The 19,659-nt window shown below is 40.3% G+C and overlaps 1 protein-coding gene across 4 annotated transcripts in view; it reads left to right on the forward strand.

Annotated features, from left to right (window-relative positions):
• The window catches only part of ZWILCH (zwilch kinetochore protein), a 44,539-nt gene that overhangs the window by 10,989 nt on the left and 13,891 nt on the right, over positions 1 to 19,659 (forward strand). For all 4 annotated transcript variants that reach the window (XR_014817156.1, XR_014817157.1, XM_021100315.2 and 1 more), the window contains exons 3-13: positions 731 to 826; positions 5,190 to 5,308; positions 9,520 to 9,719; positions 10,251 to 10,321; positions 10,648 to 10,803; positions 12,359 to 12,430; positions 16,243 to 16,336; positions 16,866 to 16,915; positions 17,839 to 17,944; positions 18,454 to 18,533; positions 19,324 to 19,480. Coding sequence is in view for 2 of the 4 variants with exons in the window: in XM_021100315.2 (XP_020955974.1) it covers positions 731 to 826; positions 5,190 to 5,308; positions 9,520 to 9,719; positions 10,251 to 10,321; positions 10,648 to 10,803; positions 12,359 to 12,430; positions 16,243 to 16,336; positions 16,866 to 16,915; positions 17,839 to 17,944; positions 18,454 to 18,533; positions 19,324 to 19,480 (1,201 nt within the window). In the remaining 2 variants the exon portion in view is untranslated. The remainder of the gene's footprint in view (positions 1 to 730; positions 827 to 5,189; positions 5,309 to 9,519; positions 9,720 to 10,250; positions 10,322 to 10,647; positions 10,804 to 12,358; positions 12,431 to 16,242; positions 16,337 to 16,865; positions 16,916 to 17,838; positions 17,945 to 18,453; positions 18,534 to 19,323; positions 19,481 to 19,659) is intronic.

Consider the following 19,659-nt stretch of genomic DNA (forward strand, 5'->3'; position numbering starts at 1 on the left):
GAACTCCATATGCCTTGGGACAGCCAAAAAATGAAAGAAAAAAAGAAAGAAATACAAGATGGACAAAGAATAAATGAACTTATACTTTAAAAACATATCTTGGAGGAGTTCCTATCATGGCTCAGTGGAAACGAATCTTACTAGCATCCATAAGGACACAGGTTTGATCCCTGGCCTCACTCAGTGGGTTAAGGATCCGGCATTGCTGTGAGTGGCTCGAGTCCCGTGTGCTGTGGCTGTGGCATAGGACAGCAGCTACAGGCCAGTGTCTACAGTTCCAATTCAACCCTTAGCCTGGGAACCTCCTTATGCCGTGGGTGCGGCACTAAAAAAATAAAACAAAAAAACATCTTGGTGTTCCTGTTGTGGCTCAGCAGTAACAAACCCAACTGGTATCCATGAGGACACAGGTTTCATCCCTGGCCTTGCTCAGTGGGTTCAGGATCCCACGTTGCCATGAGCAGGTTGAGTAGGTTGCAGACATGGCTCTGATGCTGCTTTGCTGTGGCTGTGGTGTAGGCCGGCAGCTATAGCTTCAATTTGACCCCTAGCCTGGGAACTTCCCATGTCCTGCAAGTGTGGCCCTAAGGAAGGAAAAAAAAAAAAAAAAAGTCTTACTCAAATTCTCTTTTCCATTTACTTGCATAGAACTGGTCTTTTTGCATTAAATATTTGTATATATTTATATGTGTATCTATAACATTGCTTGACCTTAATTTGTTTTTAATAGGCTGATGTTCAAGTGCAGTTGATCAGCAAAGGCCAACCAAACCCTTTGAAAAATATTCTAAATGAAAGTGACATAGTATTCGTCGTGGAAAATGTGGTAAGTAGTGCTTGGGCTTTGTGGTTAATTCTTTTTTTTTTTGTTTTTTTTTTGGCTGCCCTGTGGCATATGGATCTCCTGGGCCAGGAATCATATCCAAGCTGCAGCCATGAACAATGAACAAAGCTTCAGTTGTAGCAGTACCAGATCTTTAACCCTCTGCGCCAGGCCGGGGATCCAAACTGCATCCCAACGCTCCCAAGACGCTGCCTATCCCATTGCACCGTAGTAGGAGCTCCTCAGGTTAATTCTTAATAGCAGATTTGGTTTCTTGGGGATCATCTCAAATGTACACATTTTCTTACCAACATATTAATAAGAATGGATTTTAATATGTTTTAGTAATAAGTACAGTGCTGTCTCACAGATAAAATGTGAACCACATATGTAAATAATTTTCTAATACCCTCATTTAAAAAGAAGTAACATTAATTTTCATATCATAAAATTGACTTTTTTGTTACTCAGTTCTATGAATTTTACTATATATATATATATATATATATATATATATAAAAAACTTGGTAATCACCACAATAATCAGAACCCAAAATCTGTCACCCCAAAAAACTCCTTTGTGCTATCACTTTAAAATCATTCCCTCTTCTCCCTCACTGTAGTTTTGTCTTTTCTTCTTTTTTGGCTGTGCAGCATGCAGAAGTTCCTGGGCCAGGGATGGAATTTGTTCCACAACAGTGACAAGGCCTAATCTTAGGCCACCAGGGAACTTCCAGTAATGCTTTTTGTTTAATCTGATGTATCGGGAGTTCCCGTTGTGGCGCAGTGGTTAACGAATCCGACTAGGAACCATGAGGTTGCGGGTTCGGTCCCTGCCCTTGCTCAGTGGGTTAATGATCCGGCCGCTGGAGCGGCCCAAGAAATAGCAAAAACACAAAAGCCAAAAAAAAAAAAAAAAAATCTGATGTATCGGATGTTACCATTTCAATACCTAATTAATATACAAATCATTAATGAGATATTTTAAGTTTTCTTTTTTCCATAATCTGTCTTCAAAATCTGGTATGTATTTTACATTTCAATCTCGATTTGATCTGGTTGTGATTCAGGTGCTCAAAAGCCACATGTGGCTGGTGAGTGGCTACTTTATTGAACAGCACAGCATAAGTAGCTATGACTCATGAATTTCTACTTTAGTTTTTGCTTGTTAAATGTAACAAGACGGAACTTCTTATTTTTTGTATCACCTTATAATTACAACCTTAAACCTTTGTGTTTTAAATATGGGAACTTTCTGCTATCTTGCACAGAGAACTATATTGAGTCCCTTGTAATAGAGCATGATGGAAGATAATATGAGAAAAAGAATGTATATATATGTATGACTGGGTCACTTTTCTGTACAGCAGAAATTGACAGAACATTGAAATCAGCTGTACTTGAATTAAAAATTTTTAAAAATAAATATGGGAACTGTTTTGGCAGAGCAATAACAGTGATTTTTATTGAGTGTTGATAATGCTGTCACATTGCACAGTTGTTTTGGGGCCAGAACCCCTATTTTGGGTACATTGTTTCTGAAGTAGATAGGAATAGGATCTGATAGAGGAAAGTGGATATTGCTTTATTTTTATTTTATTTTATTTTATTTTTTTCATCTTTTTAGGGCCCCACCCATGGCATATGGAGGGTCCCAGGCTAGGGGTTGAATCAGAGCTGTAGCCACCAGCCTACACCAGAGCCACAGCAACACCAGATCTGAGCCACATCAGCAAGCTGCACCACAGCTTACGGCATCTCCGGATCCTGAACCCACTGAGTGAGGCCCGGGATAGAACCTGCATCCTCAGGGATGCTAGTCAGATTCATTTCTGCTGAGCCACGACAGGAACCCCAGATGTTCCTTTAGAAGGAACACCTCTGTCTGCTTTGGAACTCACGTGCTGTCGGAACGGGCATCATGATAAATGACCAGGGAGCTCTTTATTTAAAATATAGACAAAATAGGAGTTCCCATCGTGGCGCAGTGGTTAATGAATCTGACTAGGAACCATGAGGTTGCGGGTTTGGTCCCTGCCCTTGCTCAGTGGGTTAACGATCCGGCGTTGCCGTGAGCTGTGGTGTAGGTTGCAGACGCGGCTCGGATCCCGCGTTGCTGTGGCTCTGGCGTAGGCCGGTGGCTACAGCTCCGGTTGGACCCCTAGCCTGGGAACCTTCATATGCCGAGGGAGCGGCCCAAGAAATAGCAACAACAACAACAACAACAACAAAAAGACAAAAAATAAATAAATAAATAAATAAAAAATAAAATAAAATAAAATATAGGCAAAATAAAACTCCTCTATGAGGAGGGGACCTACTTTGTTTCTCCTTTTTATTAATGATACTTAATCTATAGTAGTGGACAGATGGCTTGGAAAATAATTATATGTGATGGAATTTTTACTTTATTATGGAGAGACAGGAAAATGTTTGAAGAGCAAAAGATGGTCAGATGAAGTGAATTATCTAGGAAAAGATAAAGATGAGCAGAGGGTATTTGTGGAATCAGTCGCCATACTAGTGAGAATGTAGCTTGGAGTTGTGAGGAGTTACCTGGAATTCATTGAGGCACTGGCATTTTTGAATGGGCAACAATTTAAATGGCATATATTTTTGCAAAGATCAGTAGAATTTAAAGCCTGAGTTTTAGGCAGATGGATATTGAAAAGTAGAATGGAAGGGAAAAATGACATTTCTTGAAAACTTCTAGTTCCAGGAAACTATTGGAAACCTGGGCCTTGGATGGGAATAAAATCTGGAATCTGGCAGAAGAAATTCAAAGTTGAGAAAACATCTCTGTCTGAGAGCTATTAGGTATTTACTGCTAGAAGAGCTTAATGGACAAGAGCTAGAGTTTTGAAAGTCAGACTTGGAGTTCCTGTTGTGGCTCAGTGGTTGACGAATCCAACTAGGAATCATGAGGTTGCGGGTTCGATCCCTGGCCTTGCTTAGTGGGTTAAGGATCTGGTATTGCCATGAGCTGTGGTGTAGGTCGCAGATGCAGCTTGGATCCTGCGTTGCTGTGGCTCTGGTGTAGGCTGGTGGCTGTGGCTCCTATTCAACCCCTAGCCTGGAAATCTCCATATGCCATGGGAGCGGCCCAAGAAATGGCAAAAAGACCAAAAAAAAAAAAAAAAAAAAAAAAAGGAAAGAAAGTCAGACTGCCTATGTATGTGTATATATTCTTTTTTTTTTTTGAACCCACAGCATATGGAGGTTCCCAGGCTAAGGGTCGAATCGACACTGCACCTGGCAGCCTATGCCACAGCCACAGCAGTGTGGGATCTGAGTCTCATCTTTGAATCTTCGACCTACACCTCAGCTCAAAGCAACACCAGATCCCTGACCCACTGATTGAGGCCAGATATTGAACCCACATCCTCATGGATATGTTTTCGTTTCTGGTGTGCCACAATGGAAACTCCCCTACCTAGGTTCACATGTTTGCTTTACCACTCAGCAGCTATGTTATTCTAGGCAAGTTACTTAGCCATTTGTTAACACAGTTTTCCCATCTATAAAACAAGGTTAATTATAGTATCTATCTCAGAGTTTTTATGAAGAATAAAAGAAAGCTTAGAACAGTGGCTGGTACATATAATGCTCAGGAAATATTAATTCATATAAATATTGTTATTATTGGCAGAACTGAGCTATTTAACTAATTAAATATATGATTATCAAGAATGCATATGAGAGCTCATAGCCCTAGGGGGAATAGACTTAAAAAGTAAGTGCTGTGGACCTTGAGTTTTGGGAATGACAAAATCAGGGAGTCTCCTGTGGGTTTTCCTTGGTGTTTTGTCTTTAGCTCATCATTTTGTGCATAGTGGAGCACTTTTTTTTTTTTTTTTTTTTTGGCCTTTTTGCCATTTCTTGGGCCACTTGCACGGCATATGGAGGTTCCCAGGCTAGGGGTCTAATTGGAGCTGTAGCTGCTTGCCTACACCAGAGCCACAGCAACTCGGGATCCGAGCCGCATCTGGGACCTACACCACAGCTCATGGCAACGCTGGATCCTGAACCCACCGAGCAAGGCCGGGGATCGAACCCGCAACCTCATGGTTCCTAGTCAGATTCGTTAACCACTGAGCCACGACAGGAACTCCAGCACTTCCTTTTCAGATGATATTATATACTTTGTTCATTAATAGCATGAAGATCAATATCAACTTAGATCAATATCTTTTTATAGGACAGTGGAAATGCTTCTGATGATAAGATTTGTTGGTACCAAACTGGTTTGTAGCTACTATTCTTGCTATAACCCAGTCATTTGTGCTGAAGGGCTTAAAAATTATGTACATTATGTGAATTGACTGTTATCTTAAGTATTCTTTTACTTAATTAAACATTTTTAAAGCCTTTAGAAAAGGAAGAAACAAGTCATGTTGAAGAACTACAGTCGGAAGCAACTGCTATTTCTGATTTCTCTACTAGTGAAAATGCTGGACCACTTGCTATACCAGTTGGGAGAGCCAGGTAAGTTTTTTCTTAGGGTAGGGATGAAAGGTAGGATTTAAACTAAAGTGTTCTTATGAACATAGTGGGGGAAATGTGCATCTGTGCAGATCCTTCACTCTCTCCTTTCTCTTCTCCCTTGATGTGTAGTACACTCAGTGCTTTAAGATAGCTCTACTTGTCTCTCCCGTAGGAATCCCAAGAATGACCGAGACAGTTGGGGTGATCTTCCCATTCCCCTATACTGTTTACTGTTATTAGTAATTGTTTTCCTTTTTTTCTTTTTTGGCCACACCATTGGCATATGGAGTTCCTGAGCCAGGGATTGATTTCCAGACGAAGCTGTGACCCACGCCACAGCTACAGCAATGCCAGATCCTTAACCACTATGCCAGGCTAGGGATAGAACCCTCACCCCTGCAGCGGGCCTGAGCCACTGCAGAGACAATACCGATCCTGCTGCGCCACAGTGGGAACTGCTCGTTTTTCCTTATCTTTAATCTGGTCCCTCTCTAATCTTTTTTCTTCACTGCTGCCAGAGTCATCTTTATAAAACGACAGCCTTATTATATTGCTTCTCTGGTTAAAAGCTCTTGAGTAGTTCTTTTGTCACACAGTAAAATCCAAATTCCTTATGAGTTACATAGGAGTCTTCACCATCTAGTCCAGTGGTCCTCCATAGGGGTGCCATAGCCAGCAGGCATTTGCAAATATGTAGGGGTACTTTCTGTTTGTCACAATGACTGTGGGAAGCTATTGACCTGGGCTGTGAATGGTAAATGTCCTGCAGTGCATGGGAGTCTCCTGTCCAATGAGGAATCATTTCACCCAGATGCCGGTAGTGGTGCATTAGAAACCTTACTGCCTCTGACTGCTTTGCCAGCTGTACCTGCTGCCCCAGCCCCCCATAGCCATTTGACTTTCCCTCTTCCTGGTCTCCCTCAACTCCAAAACCAAGAAATCTTTTCCACTAAGGAGTCATGGAGGATCTAGTCATACATATAATAAATTAGAGAATAAGAACTATAATAACAATATTCACAAAGTGACTTTCCTTCATGGTGGCTTTTTTTTTGTTTTGTTTTTCTGTGTGGAAACTATTTTGTAGTTAATCAGTCTTTTCTTTTGTGCTTTCTTTTTTTTTCAGGGCCGCACCCATGGCATATGGAGGTTCCCAGGCAAGGGGTCGAAGTGGACCTGTAGCCACCAGCCTATGCCACAGCCACAGCAACGCTGGATCCAAGCTGCATCTGCGACCTACACCACAGCTCATGGCAACGCTGGATCCTTAACCCACTGAGCAAGGTCAGGGATCAAACCCACAACCTCATGGTTCCTAGTTGGATTCATTTCCGCTGTGTCATGACAGGAACTCCTGAAATAAAATGTTAAGCCATGTTTTTGGATAACTTTTAATTCTGATACAGTTTCAAATTTATAAAAAAGTTGAAAGGGTAGTACAGGAACTTCTGTGTACCCTTAACCAGATTCACCAATTATGTACACTTTACTACCTCTGCTCTGTCATTCTGTCACTTACTCCTCCTCTTCTCCTCCTCCTGTCCCTACCCCACTCCTCATATACATATCACACACACATATTTTTCAGAAATGAAATATTGACAGTATGTTGGAGACATTGTGCTCCTTTCCCTTCACTCTGTATTCCCTAAGATCTAGTACCTTGTCTTATATAACCACTGAACAGTGATCAAAATCTGGCAATTTGGAGTTCCTGCTGTGGCACAGTGGGTTAAGAATCTGACTGCAGGGGCATGGGTTCAATCCCCAGCCTGGTGCAGTGGGTTAAAAGATCCACTGTTGCCGCAGCCAAGGTGTAGATCACAGCTGTTGCACAAGATTCAACTCCTGGCCCCGGGAACTTCCATATGCTACAGGTGCAGCCATTGAAAAAATTGGAGGAGTTCCCATTGTGGCTCAGCGAAAACAAATTTGACTATTGTCCATGAGGACGCAGGTTCAATCCCTGGCCAGCCTGGCTCAGTGGGTTAAGGATCTGGCATTGGCATGAACTGTGGTTTAAGTCACAGATGCGGCTCGGATCTGGCATTGCTACGGCATAGACCAGCGGCTACAGCTCTGATTCGTGCCCCCCCCCCCCAAGCTTGGGAACCTCCATATGCCAGGAGTGCAACACTAAAAAGACCAAAAAAAAAAAAAAAAAAAAAATGGAAATTTAGCATTGTTACAATACTGCTATCTAAATCACACAGAGTAGATTAAAATTTCCTTAAATGTTCAGTGACTAATGATCTTAAGCATCTTTTCATGTGATTACTGGCTTCTACTTTCTCCCAGCCTCCCAGCTTTATTAAAATATCTGGAGTTCCCATTGTGGTTCAGTGGGTTAAGAACTCAGCATAGTTCTGTGAGGATGTGGTTTTGATCCCTGACCTCATTTTGCTACAAGCTACAATGTAGGTTGCACATGCAGCTTGGATCTGGTGTTGCTGTGGCTGTGGCGTAGGCCTGTAGCTCCAGCTCTGATTCAAGCCCTAGCCTGGGAATGTTAGACCATATGTTGAACTCCCTGCTTTTAGTAGCTATGATCCTATCACACTGTCACTTTCTGGTGTGGGCTTCTTCTTTTTTCTTTTTTTTCTTTTTAGGGCCACACCCGTGGCATATGGAAGTTCCCAGGCTAGGGGTCAAATCAGAGCCACAGCTGTAGGCCTATACTGAGTGACAGCAACACCAAATCCAAGCCACATCTGCCACCTATACCACAGCTAGTGGCAACACAGATCCTTTAACCCACTGAGTGAGGCCAGGGATCGAACCTGCATCCTCATGGATATTAGTCAGGTTCTTAACCTGCTGAGCCACAATGGGAACTCCTGGTGCCGGCATCTTGATCTGCCTTGTGTCTCTTTCTCCCACCTTTACACTGGTGAAATACGAATTTTGCCACTTAGTTTCCATATCTTTGTTTCTAGGATACTATGATGTTGTGATTTATAATAAGAAACGTATTTGGTGTTTGTCCACCATTCCTGGCATTCTTCATTCTAAAACCTTTGGAATTTCCTAAGTGTTGAGACTAATAAAGGTGTCTTTTGTTATCTTAATGAGGTAATTTTTGGACTGCCCTTAGGTAACCTAACTATGGGTTTCCAGGTAAAGAACCTTGTGGCTAAAAGGTTGGAACTTTGAGACCCACCCCAGCCTTGGGAGGGGAGAGGGGCTGGAGGTTGAGTTCCATCACCAGTGGCCAATGATTTATTTACTCAATCATGCCTATGTAATGAAACCTCCATTAAAACCCAAAATCAGGAGTTCCCATTGTGGCGCAGCGGAAACAAATCCCACTAGTATCCATGAAGATGAAGGTTCGATCCCTGGCCTTGCTCAGTGGGTCCGGGATCTGGCATTGCTGTGGCTTTGGTATCATCCAGCAGCTGTAGTTCCAGCTCTACCCCTAGCTTGGGAACTTTCATTTGCAGGGGGTGTGGTCCTAAAAAAGCAAGAAACAGACCCCCCCCAAAAACCCAAAAGGAGGAGTTCCCACTATGGCACAACAGGATCTGCAGCATCTCTGCAGTGCCAGGATGCAGGTTCGATCCCTTTCACAGCACAGTGGGTTAAAGGATCTGGTGTTGCTATAGTTGTGGCATAGGTCATAACAATGGCTCAAGTCTAATCCCTGGCCTGGGAACTCCACATGATTTGAGGCAGCCAGAAAAGAAACCACAAAAACCAAATGGAAAGGGTTTGGAGAGTGGGTCATAGGAGCTCTGTGCCCTTTCCCTATGCATCTTATCCATCTGGTTATTCTTGAGTTCTACCTTTTTGTAATAAATTGGTAGTTTAGGAAGTAAAATGTTTCTATGAGTTCTCTGAGCCCCGCTAGCAAATTAATTGAACCCAAGGAAGGGGTTGTTAGAACCTGTGATCGATCTATAGCCAGTTGTTCAGACACACAAGTGACAAGTTGGAATTGGCAATTGGAAGTGGGTAGGGGGACAAGTCTTGTAGGACTGAGTCTTTAACCTATGGGAGCTGATGCTGTCTTTGGGGTAGATAGTGTCAGAATTGCCTGATGTAAGGAAAAACCTCATACACTGAAATTGGATATAGAAACTTAGATGGTGACCAGAAGTAGGATCAGAGTCAGAATCACAGATACTATTCATGGTATCTTTGGAAAAGAACGCTTTTGACTGATTGACAGTCTCTACCTATAATTTATGCTTCCTATTCTTGTTCCCAAGGCAGTTAATTGGACTCTACACCATGGCTCACAATCCTAATATGACCCATTTGAAGATTAATCGGCCAGTTACTGCCCTTCCACCCCTTTGGGTAAGGTGTGACAGTTCAGATCCTGAAGGTACCTGTTGGCTGGGAGCTGAGCTTATCACAACCAATAACGACATTACAGGAATTGTCTTATATATGGTCACCTGTAAAGGTGAGAGCTCACTCCTCTTACTTTTAGTGTGTATATGTATTTATATATTCATTTGTATGGTTATTTTGTGGTTTTTACTGAGACTTGATATTATTAAGAGGGACGTACACACAGTGGATCTTGTGTTAGCCACCATGAGTCTACTCTAGTGTGTAATTTGCAGTGTGAGGAAGATATTCCAGAAACAGATTTCTAAAAGTCTGAACAAGAGTATATGGCTTTCTTGTTTGGGTTTTATTCCATTTATATGCGTGTATTTTTGGAAATTTTCATTGGAGGATAAAAAAGTTGAATATAATGATAATATAATTCTAATTTCATAGTGGGCATTTAATTACATTTTTGGTAGTAGATTGTCTTTTGTTTCACTTTCCTTCTTTTAAAAACATTCCATCTGGGATTGAAAATTTAATTTAAAAAATTATTAGTGTTAAGTTGTGATACCCTTAGAGTTTCAGGACTGTAATTAGCTCTAATGGTGTAATTTTGAATTGTATCTTTAAATTTTTTTCTCTCTTTCATGGCCTTTAGCTGATAAAAATTTTTCTGTAAAACTTGAAGATCTAAAAAACTTACACATGAAAAGACATCACTTGTCTACTGTAAGTATTCTTTTCTATTCATTTTATTTTCTTCAAATTGCTATCGATCTGCTTTTCCAGTTTGAAAGTTTTTTCACTCCTAATATGATGAGATATTTTTCTTTAGTATTAAACTATTTGTATTTATTTTCATATCAACTGATGACTGAAAATATATATGCCTTGCCTTTTAGCTAATCTTTGTGATGAAAAAGAATTGTCTTATTTTTCCATTTGGGATAAAAGCATGATACTTTATGTTCTTTTGGGAAAAGAAACAAAGTAGTTAGGATAATGGGTCTTTGCCCTTGTGAAAACGTAGCTAATTGCGGATTATACTCTTTCAGTTAACAGCCAGGGGCTTTGCCCAATATGAGCTCTTTAAGTCCACTGCCTTGGATGATATTTCTGCTGCATCACAGACTACGATCACTTTGGATATTTCCTGGAGTCCTGTGGATGAGATTCTTCAAATCCCTCCACTCTCTTCCACTGCAACTCTGGTAGGATTGAATCCCAATTTTCTGTTGAGTTTACTCAGTGTGGGTTTACTTTGAACTTGCTTGAGGTTAGTGCTGTGTGTCTCCAGCCCAGACCCAGCCTCACCCTCCCTGAACAGCACCAAAAGGCTCAGATTGCCCATGAATTCTCACCCTTGCAGCCAGTGGAAGTTTTGCCAGGTGATCTGATCTGTTATCAACAGGGCTGCAATTATGTAATTTAAGAATTTTCCAGTGATTACTACAGTCTCTCCTTTCCTTAAAAGAGAGCAAATGGTGCACTCTGTCATGAATCACTATTCTATTAATCCCTTTTACCCCATGTTTATATTTCTAGGATCTATCTTAAGAAGTCAGAATTGATAACAAAAATATATATACAGGAGTTCCCTCGTGGCTCAGCAGGTTACGGACCCAGGGTTGTCACTGCTGTGGCTCTGGTTCCAGCTGTGGCACAGGTTTGATCCCTGGTCTAGGAACTTCTGCATGCTACAGACATGGCCAAAAATAAATAAATAAATAAGTTTCCATGATGAAATTGTATGTGTTTTTAATCATGACTTAAAGTATCTTTAATAGTGAGTAAAAATGGTTATTATTAAGTAAAAAAGTACAAAATTTATTACAGTAATATCAACTACGGTTTTAAAAAATGTACACAAAGGCCTAGATAGTGTTAAAAATAGATCCCTCAGGGTGCTGGACTTAATGATCAATTATATTTTTTATTATTATTATTATTATTTTGTCTTTAGGGTCAATCCCGAGGCATATGGAGGTTCCCAGGCTAGGGGTCAAATCAGAGCTATAACCACTGACCTATACCACAGCCACAGCCACAGCAACACCAGATCTGAGCTGCATCTATGACCTACACCACAGCTCATGGTAACGCCAGATCCTTAACCCACTGAGCAAGGGCAGGGACCAAACTTGCATCCTCATGGGTACTAGTCAGATTCGTTTCCACTGAGTCATGGCAGGAACTCCCAACTATATTCTTAATGCTCTTCTTTTCCTGTAATAGGGATATATGTATAGTGGCATCAGCTTTTTTCTTTGACACCATTACCCCCCTTTTTTTAAGGTATTAGGTTTGTAAAACTTTGACCTCTAGTTAAGACAGCAAGACAGCACACTGTTGGTTTAGTTAAAAGTCTAACGACCATATTTATTGGGGAAGAGGTATTATTTTTGGTGTGTGGTAGTGCTAAATTTATTACTGAGACTTGAAATATATTTATTTATATTTCTAGTCCTTGTCCTTTTGGAAATACAGTGGAACAGAGCAGGAGAACATGTGTTCCATGTACCTACATTTGTGTTGCAGAGAATGGGTGTGGTGGCCTGAATTTAGGTTACTGTGTTGGGATGGACAGGATCTGTGGTATATCTGGGGAAGGTGTTTGAAAAGGAAATATTGACCTACTTTTTCAGTTCACTAGTGCTGGATGAAATATATTTTTAAATGTGTGGGTAGCTGGAAACACAGGTAACTGTGACTCTGATGCAGAGAAGATAGAATTATCGATGAAAACTGACTCTGGGAATTTTTTAGAATATTAAGGTGGAATCGGGAGAGCCTAGAGGTCCTCTGAGTCATCTTCACAGAGAACTGAAATTTCTTCTTGTGAGTATCCTTCTGGAATTTGTTACTTGCATGTTTTCATTAACCTAATGTTTTCATAAAAATATTTGTTAGTATCATTGCTCTTTAGTTGTGTGTTCTTCAAAATTTGTTCCAAATGTTATGTGCTTGGCAATTTAGACAGTTTAATTGACTATATGGTAGGTGTCCTTGCAATTAAAGGAAGTATTCATTAGATAGTAGTTAATAGTTAACAGTTTTTTCACCTTTTTTACTGAAGTATTTGGGTTTTATTCATATGATTGATTCCCTTCTTTCCGGATGAGTCAGCTACCAGTGTATTCCAAATGCATGTTAATAACTGGGATTTTGATTGATGCTATAGATTATAATGAGCATGTGTTTCAAGAATTTTATGTTTCAGTAATTTTAGCTCCACTTTATAAACTGAATCTCAGGGTGGGGGTTAGCTTGGCACACAAAGCCTGTTATATGTTGTATCCAATTAGTGCCCTACCTCTTTTTTCTTTAAACAGCTTTATTGAGGTAAAAATTACATCCCATAAAACTTACTCATTTTAAGTGTACATTTCAGTGGTTTTTACTATACTGACAGAGTTGTACAACCATGACCGTATTTAATTTTAGGGTATTTTCATCACCCCCCAAAGAAACTCCATACCCATTAGCAGAAACCTCCCACCCCTGGCAGCCATTAATCTAGTTTCTGTAGTACTTGGTTCCTTTTTATTACTGAATAACATTCTAGTGTATAAATATACTACATTTTTGTTTATCCATTCATGAGTTGATGGATGTTTCAGTTGTTTCTGTTTCTTGGCTATTTATGAATGATGCTGCCATGAATAGTCATATATAAGATTTTATGTGGCACATGTTTACACATGTCTTGGATGGATTTGTTGGGTCACATGGTAACTCTTTTTAACCTTTTGAGGAACTGCCAAACTGTTTAACTTTTCCAAAGTGGCTGCATCATTTTACATTTCCACCAGCAGTGTGTGTGAGGGTTCCAATTTCTCCATATCTTTTCCAGTACTTGATACTGTCTTTTTTGTTGTTGTTGTTGTTACAGCCATCCTGGGAGGGTGGGATAAAGTGGTATCTCATTATGGTTTTGATTTGCATGTCCCTGATGGCTAATGACATTTAGCATCTTCTCATGTTTGTTTTGTGTTTTGTGTTTTTGTTTTTTGTTTTTGGTATTTTTAGGACTGCACCTGCAGCATATGGAAATTCCCAGGCTAGGGGTCAAATTGGAGCTACAGCTGCTGGCCTACACCACAGCCACAGCAACACCAGATCCAGGCTGCCTCTGTGACCTACACCACAGCTCACGGCAATGCCAAATCCTTTAACCCATTGATCAAGGCCAGGGATCAAACCCACATCCTCATGGATACTAGTTGGGTTCATTACCACTGAGCCACAATGAGAAATACCTTTTCTTCTTTCTTGAAAGCTCCTCTTTCAAGATATACTCTAGGGCTTTCATCATATGTCTACCCTCCTATCTCTGCGCTCCTCTCTCCACCCTGGCAGAGGCCTTACCATTTAGCGATTTGACTAATGCTTTTATAAGGGAACTTCAGGCTCCTGTCTTTAAGCTGATACCCCTTCCAGTCTTTCCCACTTGTATCAAACTATCTCCCACTTGAGTAGAGGGCTCTTCCTTCAAATTCTAAATATGTCCAAAGGGAAACTTGACATCTTCTTCAGACTAGATTCCCTTTAAAAACCTCCCATTTCTTTCTGTGTTTTCACCATTCCTTTAATTTTCCAGGCTAGAAACCTTATCTTTTACTTTAGAAAGGACTGTCTCTACCACTACCACTTACTGCCACAGCTAGAAGCTACCACTCTACTCTGTGCCCAGCATGTGGTGCTAAGTAGTTCAGTTATTTTGCCTGAGGTGTTAGTAACTGGTCCGTGGAAGACCTGGTTTAAAACTCACTCAGGTACATGTCTATCTGATTTAAAAGTCCATGCTTTGTTACAGTCTTCCTTATAAATCACAGGATCTTAGATGTTTTATCTTTCTCTCTACCCCTCCATATCCTATTGTTTCTTTGTTTTTCATTTGAGGAACGCACTGTGCCCATCTTGGTTAAAGCCCTTATCACATCCCTCCTGGACCACTCTAATGATCCTTCGTTGTTTCACAACAGGGACATACTCTTAGCATCTTGGGCAGGTTTATTCTTTGGAGACTGGGACCATTTTATACAAAACAGAATGCCCCAAACGCTCTGGTACTCGCACTCATTGTGACATTAGAAGTTGTCTTAGTTTTCCAAAGACCCCCAAGGGGTGGAGGAGGATCTCATTTCTGTTGATCTCACTTCTCTTTTCCTTAGAATCTGTATTTTTCCCTTACTTTAGCAGTACTAGTGGCTTGCAGAGGTTCCCAGGCCCAGGGTTTGAACCCACTCTACCACAGTGACCCGAGCCACAGCAGTGACAACACTGGATTCTTAAACGGAGAACTCCAGTATTTTGGCTATTTCTGGTAGAGAAATTCTTATCTGCTTAATCATGTCATTTTTCTGTCAAAAAATCAACAATGGCTATTGTCTTCCGTATGAAATAAAAAATCTTTGAAGGTGTTAAGGTCACTATTCCTGTCTAACCCTTATTCCTTTGAGTCTGATTTGATTTGCCTCTCTTGCCTGGGAGTTTTCTCCACCCTGGGTGGAATCTTCCCACCTTCTTCATCTTATTCCTGCTCTGTAGCCAGTGGTTCCCTCATTTGAGTTGAGCTGGTGTTTCTCATTGTTCCTCTGGCCATTCCAGCCCATCTTGACCTCTTTCCTTACTTCAGTTTAGCTATTGTACGTATAGATGTGAACTTCAGTCATCTTCATATTTATTGCTTCCCAGTTATTTCAGCTGCATTATCGATCCTCCTTAACTAAAATTAGAAGCATCTTCTAAGGCAGACTCATGGGTCTTGATTGCTCTCTAGCACCTATGCACATATAATCAGAGTTCATTGGCACATCAGACTTCCAGATATGTGTCCTGGGACTGTCAGTTTCTATTATGCCACCTTAAGCAAGTTAATTAGGCTCTTTTAGTCTCAATGAAATGGGAGTAGTAGTAGTATATACCTCATAGGGTGTTTGTAAGGATTAAGCAACATACTGCATCTGAAGTTCCCGTCCTGGCACAGTGGAAATGAATTGCAGTAGGAACCATGAGGTTTCGGGTTTGATCCCTGGCCTTGCTCAGTGGGTTAAGGATCCCGAATTGCTGTGAGCTGTGGTGTAGGTCACAGACGAGGCTCAGATCCTGCATTGCTGTGGCTCTGGTGTGGGCTGGCGGCTACAGTTCTTATTGGACTCCTAGCCTGGGAACCACCATATGCCGCAGGTACAGCCCTTAAAAAAAAAAAAAAAAAAAAATTCTGTATCTAAAACACATAGGAGTTCCCATCGTGGCTCAGTGGTTAATGAATCCAACTAGGATCCATGAGGTTGCGGGTTCGATCCCTGCCCTTGCTCAATGGGTTAAGGATCCGGCATTGCTCTGAGCTGTGGTGTAGGTTGCAGACGTGGCTTGGATCTGGCATTGCTGTGGCTGTGGTTCAGGCCGACGGCTACAGCTCCGATTAGACCCCTAGCCTGGGAACCTCCATATACCGCAGAAGCAGCCCTAGAAATGGCAAAAAGACAAAATAAATAAATAAATAAACATTTAGAACAGTCCTTGGCATCTGATTAAACATTCAAGAAGTATTATACTGATTAGTATTATTATTAAATGCCTTAGTGATTAAACTATGTCTTCTGTAACAAGTTTTAGGTTTTACATTTTTTTTAAATCTCTCACAGGTTTTGGCTGTTGGTTTGAGGACTGGTGTAACTGAATGGCCTGAGCCTCTGGAAGCAAAATCTGCTGTTGAACTTGTGCAGGAATTTCTGAATGGTGTTTGTTTACTTAAGTCATACTTGCTTTTCTTTTTGTTTACTTTTCTTAATTGGGAATTTATACTTGCTGTGTTTAAATATTAGTTGTCTTTTTAGGCTTGGTTTTCCTTTTGGTTGGGATACATCTAAAGCTGTGAGGTCTGTCATGGTGAGAGGGACAGCTGTCATTCTGAATTGCTAATGGTAAACATCTCAGTAATTTTAGAATAGTATGTATTTAATTTATATTTTTTTATGCTGCAGTCATATTTCAGATTTCAGGAGAAGAGGGATGAACAGTAACCTTTGAGCACCTTCCATGTGCTTGACATTGTGTGTCAGGAGATTTCACGGTACCTCAGTTTGTCCTCACACCCCTATGTAGTGGGTGTGTGTTATAACCTCTATTGGAGAGTTCTGTAATTTGCTAAAATACCAGTTTGCACTTCTACTATCCTCATTTGCCATTTGGAAATAGGATTAGGATGGAGATAATTTGGAAAGCAGAAAAGTAAATCCAGAATTAATAAGCTTTTACCACTTTCTAGACTTAAATACGCTGAATGGATTTGGTGATTCTACCAAAAAGGACACAGAGGTAAGTGATTGCTATCAGAACTGTACACTGAAATAGCTTGTACAATTTGGTTGTGCTGTTGTCTTTCATGTCATACAATCTCAAATGAATCTGGTACAGCCAGCAGTATTATGAGCATACTTTTTTGTTGCTCTTTCATGTCAGCACTGGCAATTATTTTCCTTGAGAACTGATAAATATTTTTATTTATTTATTTACTTATTTATTTTGCTTTTTTAGGGCTGCACCTGAGGCATGTGGAGGTTCCCAGGCTAGGGGTCAAATCAGAGCTACAGCTGCCGGCCTACACCAGAGCCATAGCAATGCGGGATCCGAACCACATCTGTGACCTACACCACAGCTCATGGCAACACCAGATCCTTAATCCACTGAGTGAGGCCAGGGATCCAACCCACAACCTAGTCAGATTTGTTTCCGGTCTGCCACGATGGGAACTCCAAGAACTGATAAATATTTTTAAAGGGAACAAATATATTTATTATTAATTGCTTACTACAGAGAACTGAAAATGTCTATGTTAATATACTGTTAACATATGGTATTACTATAGTATATTAATATGCTGTAGGATGGTATGTTAATATGCCACAGGTGACATTATTAAGTTGCACTAAATTTGTTATTTGACAAAAAGGAAGATGGAGACAAAGGTAATTAAATATTTTTCCATGGGAGGAAAATTGAATGCTTGCTTTTAGGCCTCATAGTTTAAAAAGAATTTTAGGGGTACAGTTTTTGACTGTCTATTGATTTATATCTCCTCATTAGTGAATGAACTTAGAGAAGATGCATTCATGTCTCTTTTTGAGTGTGTTCATGATTTCGCATTTTCTCAGAGCAGCATTTGAAAGCTTATTGGTCTTAAACCTTTTTATTCTTTGAAAAGTAAACTGAATATTCTCTGGCACTCACTTCTTTTCCAGGCAGTGAAGCATGACTCCGCCGCAGTTGATCAGTCCATGGCATGTCTTCTTACAGTACGTGGTGATCTTGATTTTGCTGAGCAGCTGTGGTGCAAAATGAGCAGTAGTAGGTATCCATTAGGGTTGTGAAATAAAATTTTTCCTGTTATGTCTTAGGCTTACTTTTAAGTCTTTTGGAAATAATACACTGTGTACTGCTAGTCTTGTGTGGACATCTGGTTCCTATTTTATCAAAATCATTTCTAATAATGCATTGGCATATTCTACTCAAGAATTGTACTAAGACAAGGCAATTCATAGAATCTGTTTTTTTTCTCCTAACTAAAGTATAAGATTGGTTTTTATGCTATATTTGTAATGAACCAAAACATATACCTTAGTTGAGATTAAGAAATGAAAAGATACTCTGTAATATTTTACTAAATATGTCATTTTATGTTAGTAAGTTTCTTTTTTATAAAATGCTCTCAAGAGGGAGGGGCTTTAATTTCTTTCCCCCTTCCCCATTCATAAAGTTCAGATACTTCACTTCATTTGTGTATCCTTAAAATTAATGACATATATAATCTGCAGAAGTGACCATGAAAATAATGTTAGACTGACTTGTTTTCCAAGCTGTGATTTCTTATCAAGACTTGGTGAAGTGTTTTGCGTTGATCATCCAGAGTCTCCAACGTGGTGATATACAGCCATGGGTAGGTTTAGTATTGTTTGTTAGAACCTTTTCTCATCAGCATATCACACTGGTTAAGGACGCAAGTTCTGAAGAAGACTGTTTGAGATTGAATTCCAGCTCTGCTACTTTCTAGCTGTGTAAACTTGGGCTGGTTCCTTAATTCATGTACAGTGCTTAGCATCTAGCTTAAGGTTAAGTGCTTAGTATTTGTAAGCTACTAATATTGTAATTGTTACTGTTGCTGTGAATGATTATTCTCATATACTACTGATGAGAATACAAATTGGAACACTGTCTAAAAAGCAGTTAGGATAAAGTATTGAGAGCCTCAAAATGTATCCAGCCTAAGGTCATGCAGAAATATTTATCAAGATATGGAGTTCCAATTGTGGCTCAGTGGGTTAGTAACCTGACTAGTATCCTTGAGGATGTGGGTTTGATCCCTGGCCCTGCTCAGTGGGTTATGGATCTGGTATTGCCATGAGCTGTGGTGTAGTTGCAGATGCAGCTCAGATCTGGCATTGCTGTGGCTGTGGTATAGGCTGGCAGCTGCAGCTCCAATTGAACCCCTAGCCTGGGAACTTCCGTATGCCGCATGTGTGCACCACCCCCCAAAAATTTCTTGGAGTGGTGCTTTAGAAACTGATAGGTTTGTAACTTGGGTGCTTTTATCTGAATAATTTGTAGTGTTAGGAGATGAATGTAAGCTTATAGTTCTTAGCTTTTAGCTAATGCAGTTCACTTTTCTTTTGCTTGATGGACTTTTTATATTTTTATTTGTGGTTTTATCAACTTTTCTCAATTTCTAGCTTCATAGTGGGAGTAACAGTTTACTAAGTAAGCTCATTCATCAGTCTTACCATGGAACCATGGACACGGTTTCTCTCAGCGGGACTGTTCCAGTTCAGATGCTTTTGGAAATTGGTTTGGATAAATTGAAGAAAGATTATATCTGTTTTTTCATAGGTAGGTCCCTTGTCCAGCTTAAAAAATGAAAAGCTACATCACAATTGTCAGCCATGGGTATTCTCAGATTTTATCTTTGTTCTTGTCCCTAATTATTTGTAGTCCTGGCTTTGTCCCTGGTTCACTGTGAGATAGACAGTTCCATTTTCTGAGCCTTAGTTTCCCCCTTGATAAAGATA

The sequence above is a fragment of the Sus scrofa genome, chromosome 1 (assembly GCF_054392235.1).
Source record: "Sus scrofa isolate SSC_HxYL_T2T_F1_AM1 chromosome 1, Sscrofa_HxYL_maternal_Yorkshire_Landrace_v2.0, whole genome shotgun sequence".
Classification (NCBI taxonomy): Eukaryota; Metazoa; Chordata; class Mammalia; order Artiodactyla; family Suidae; genus Sus; species Sus scrofa.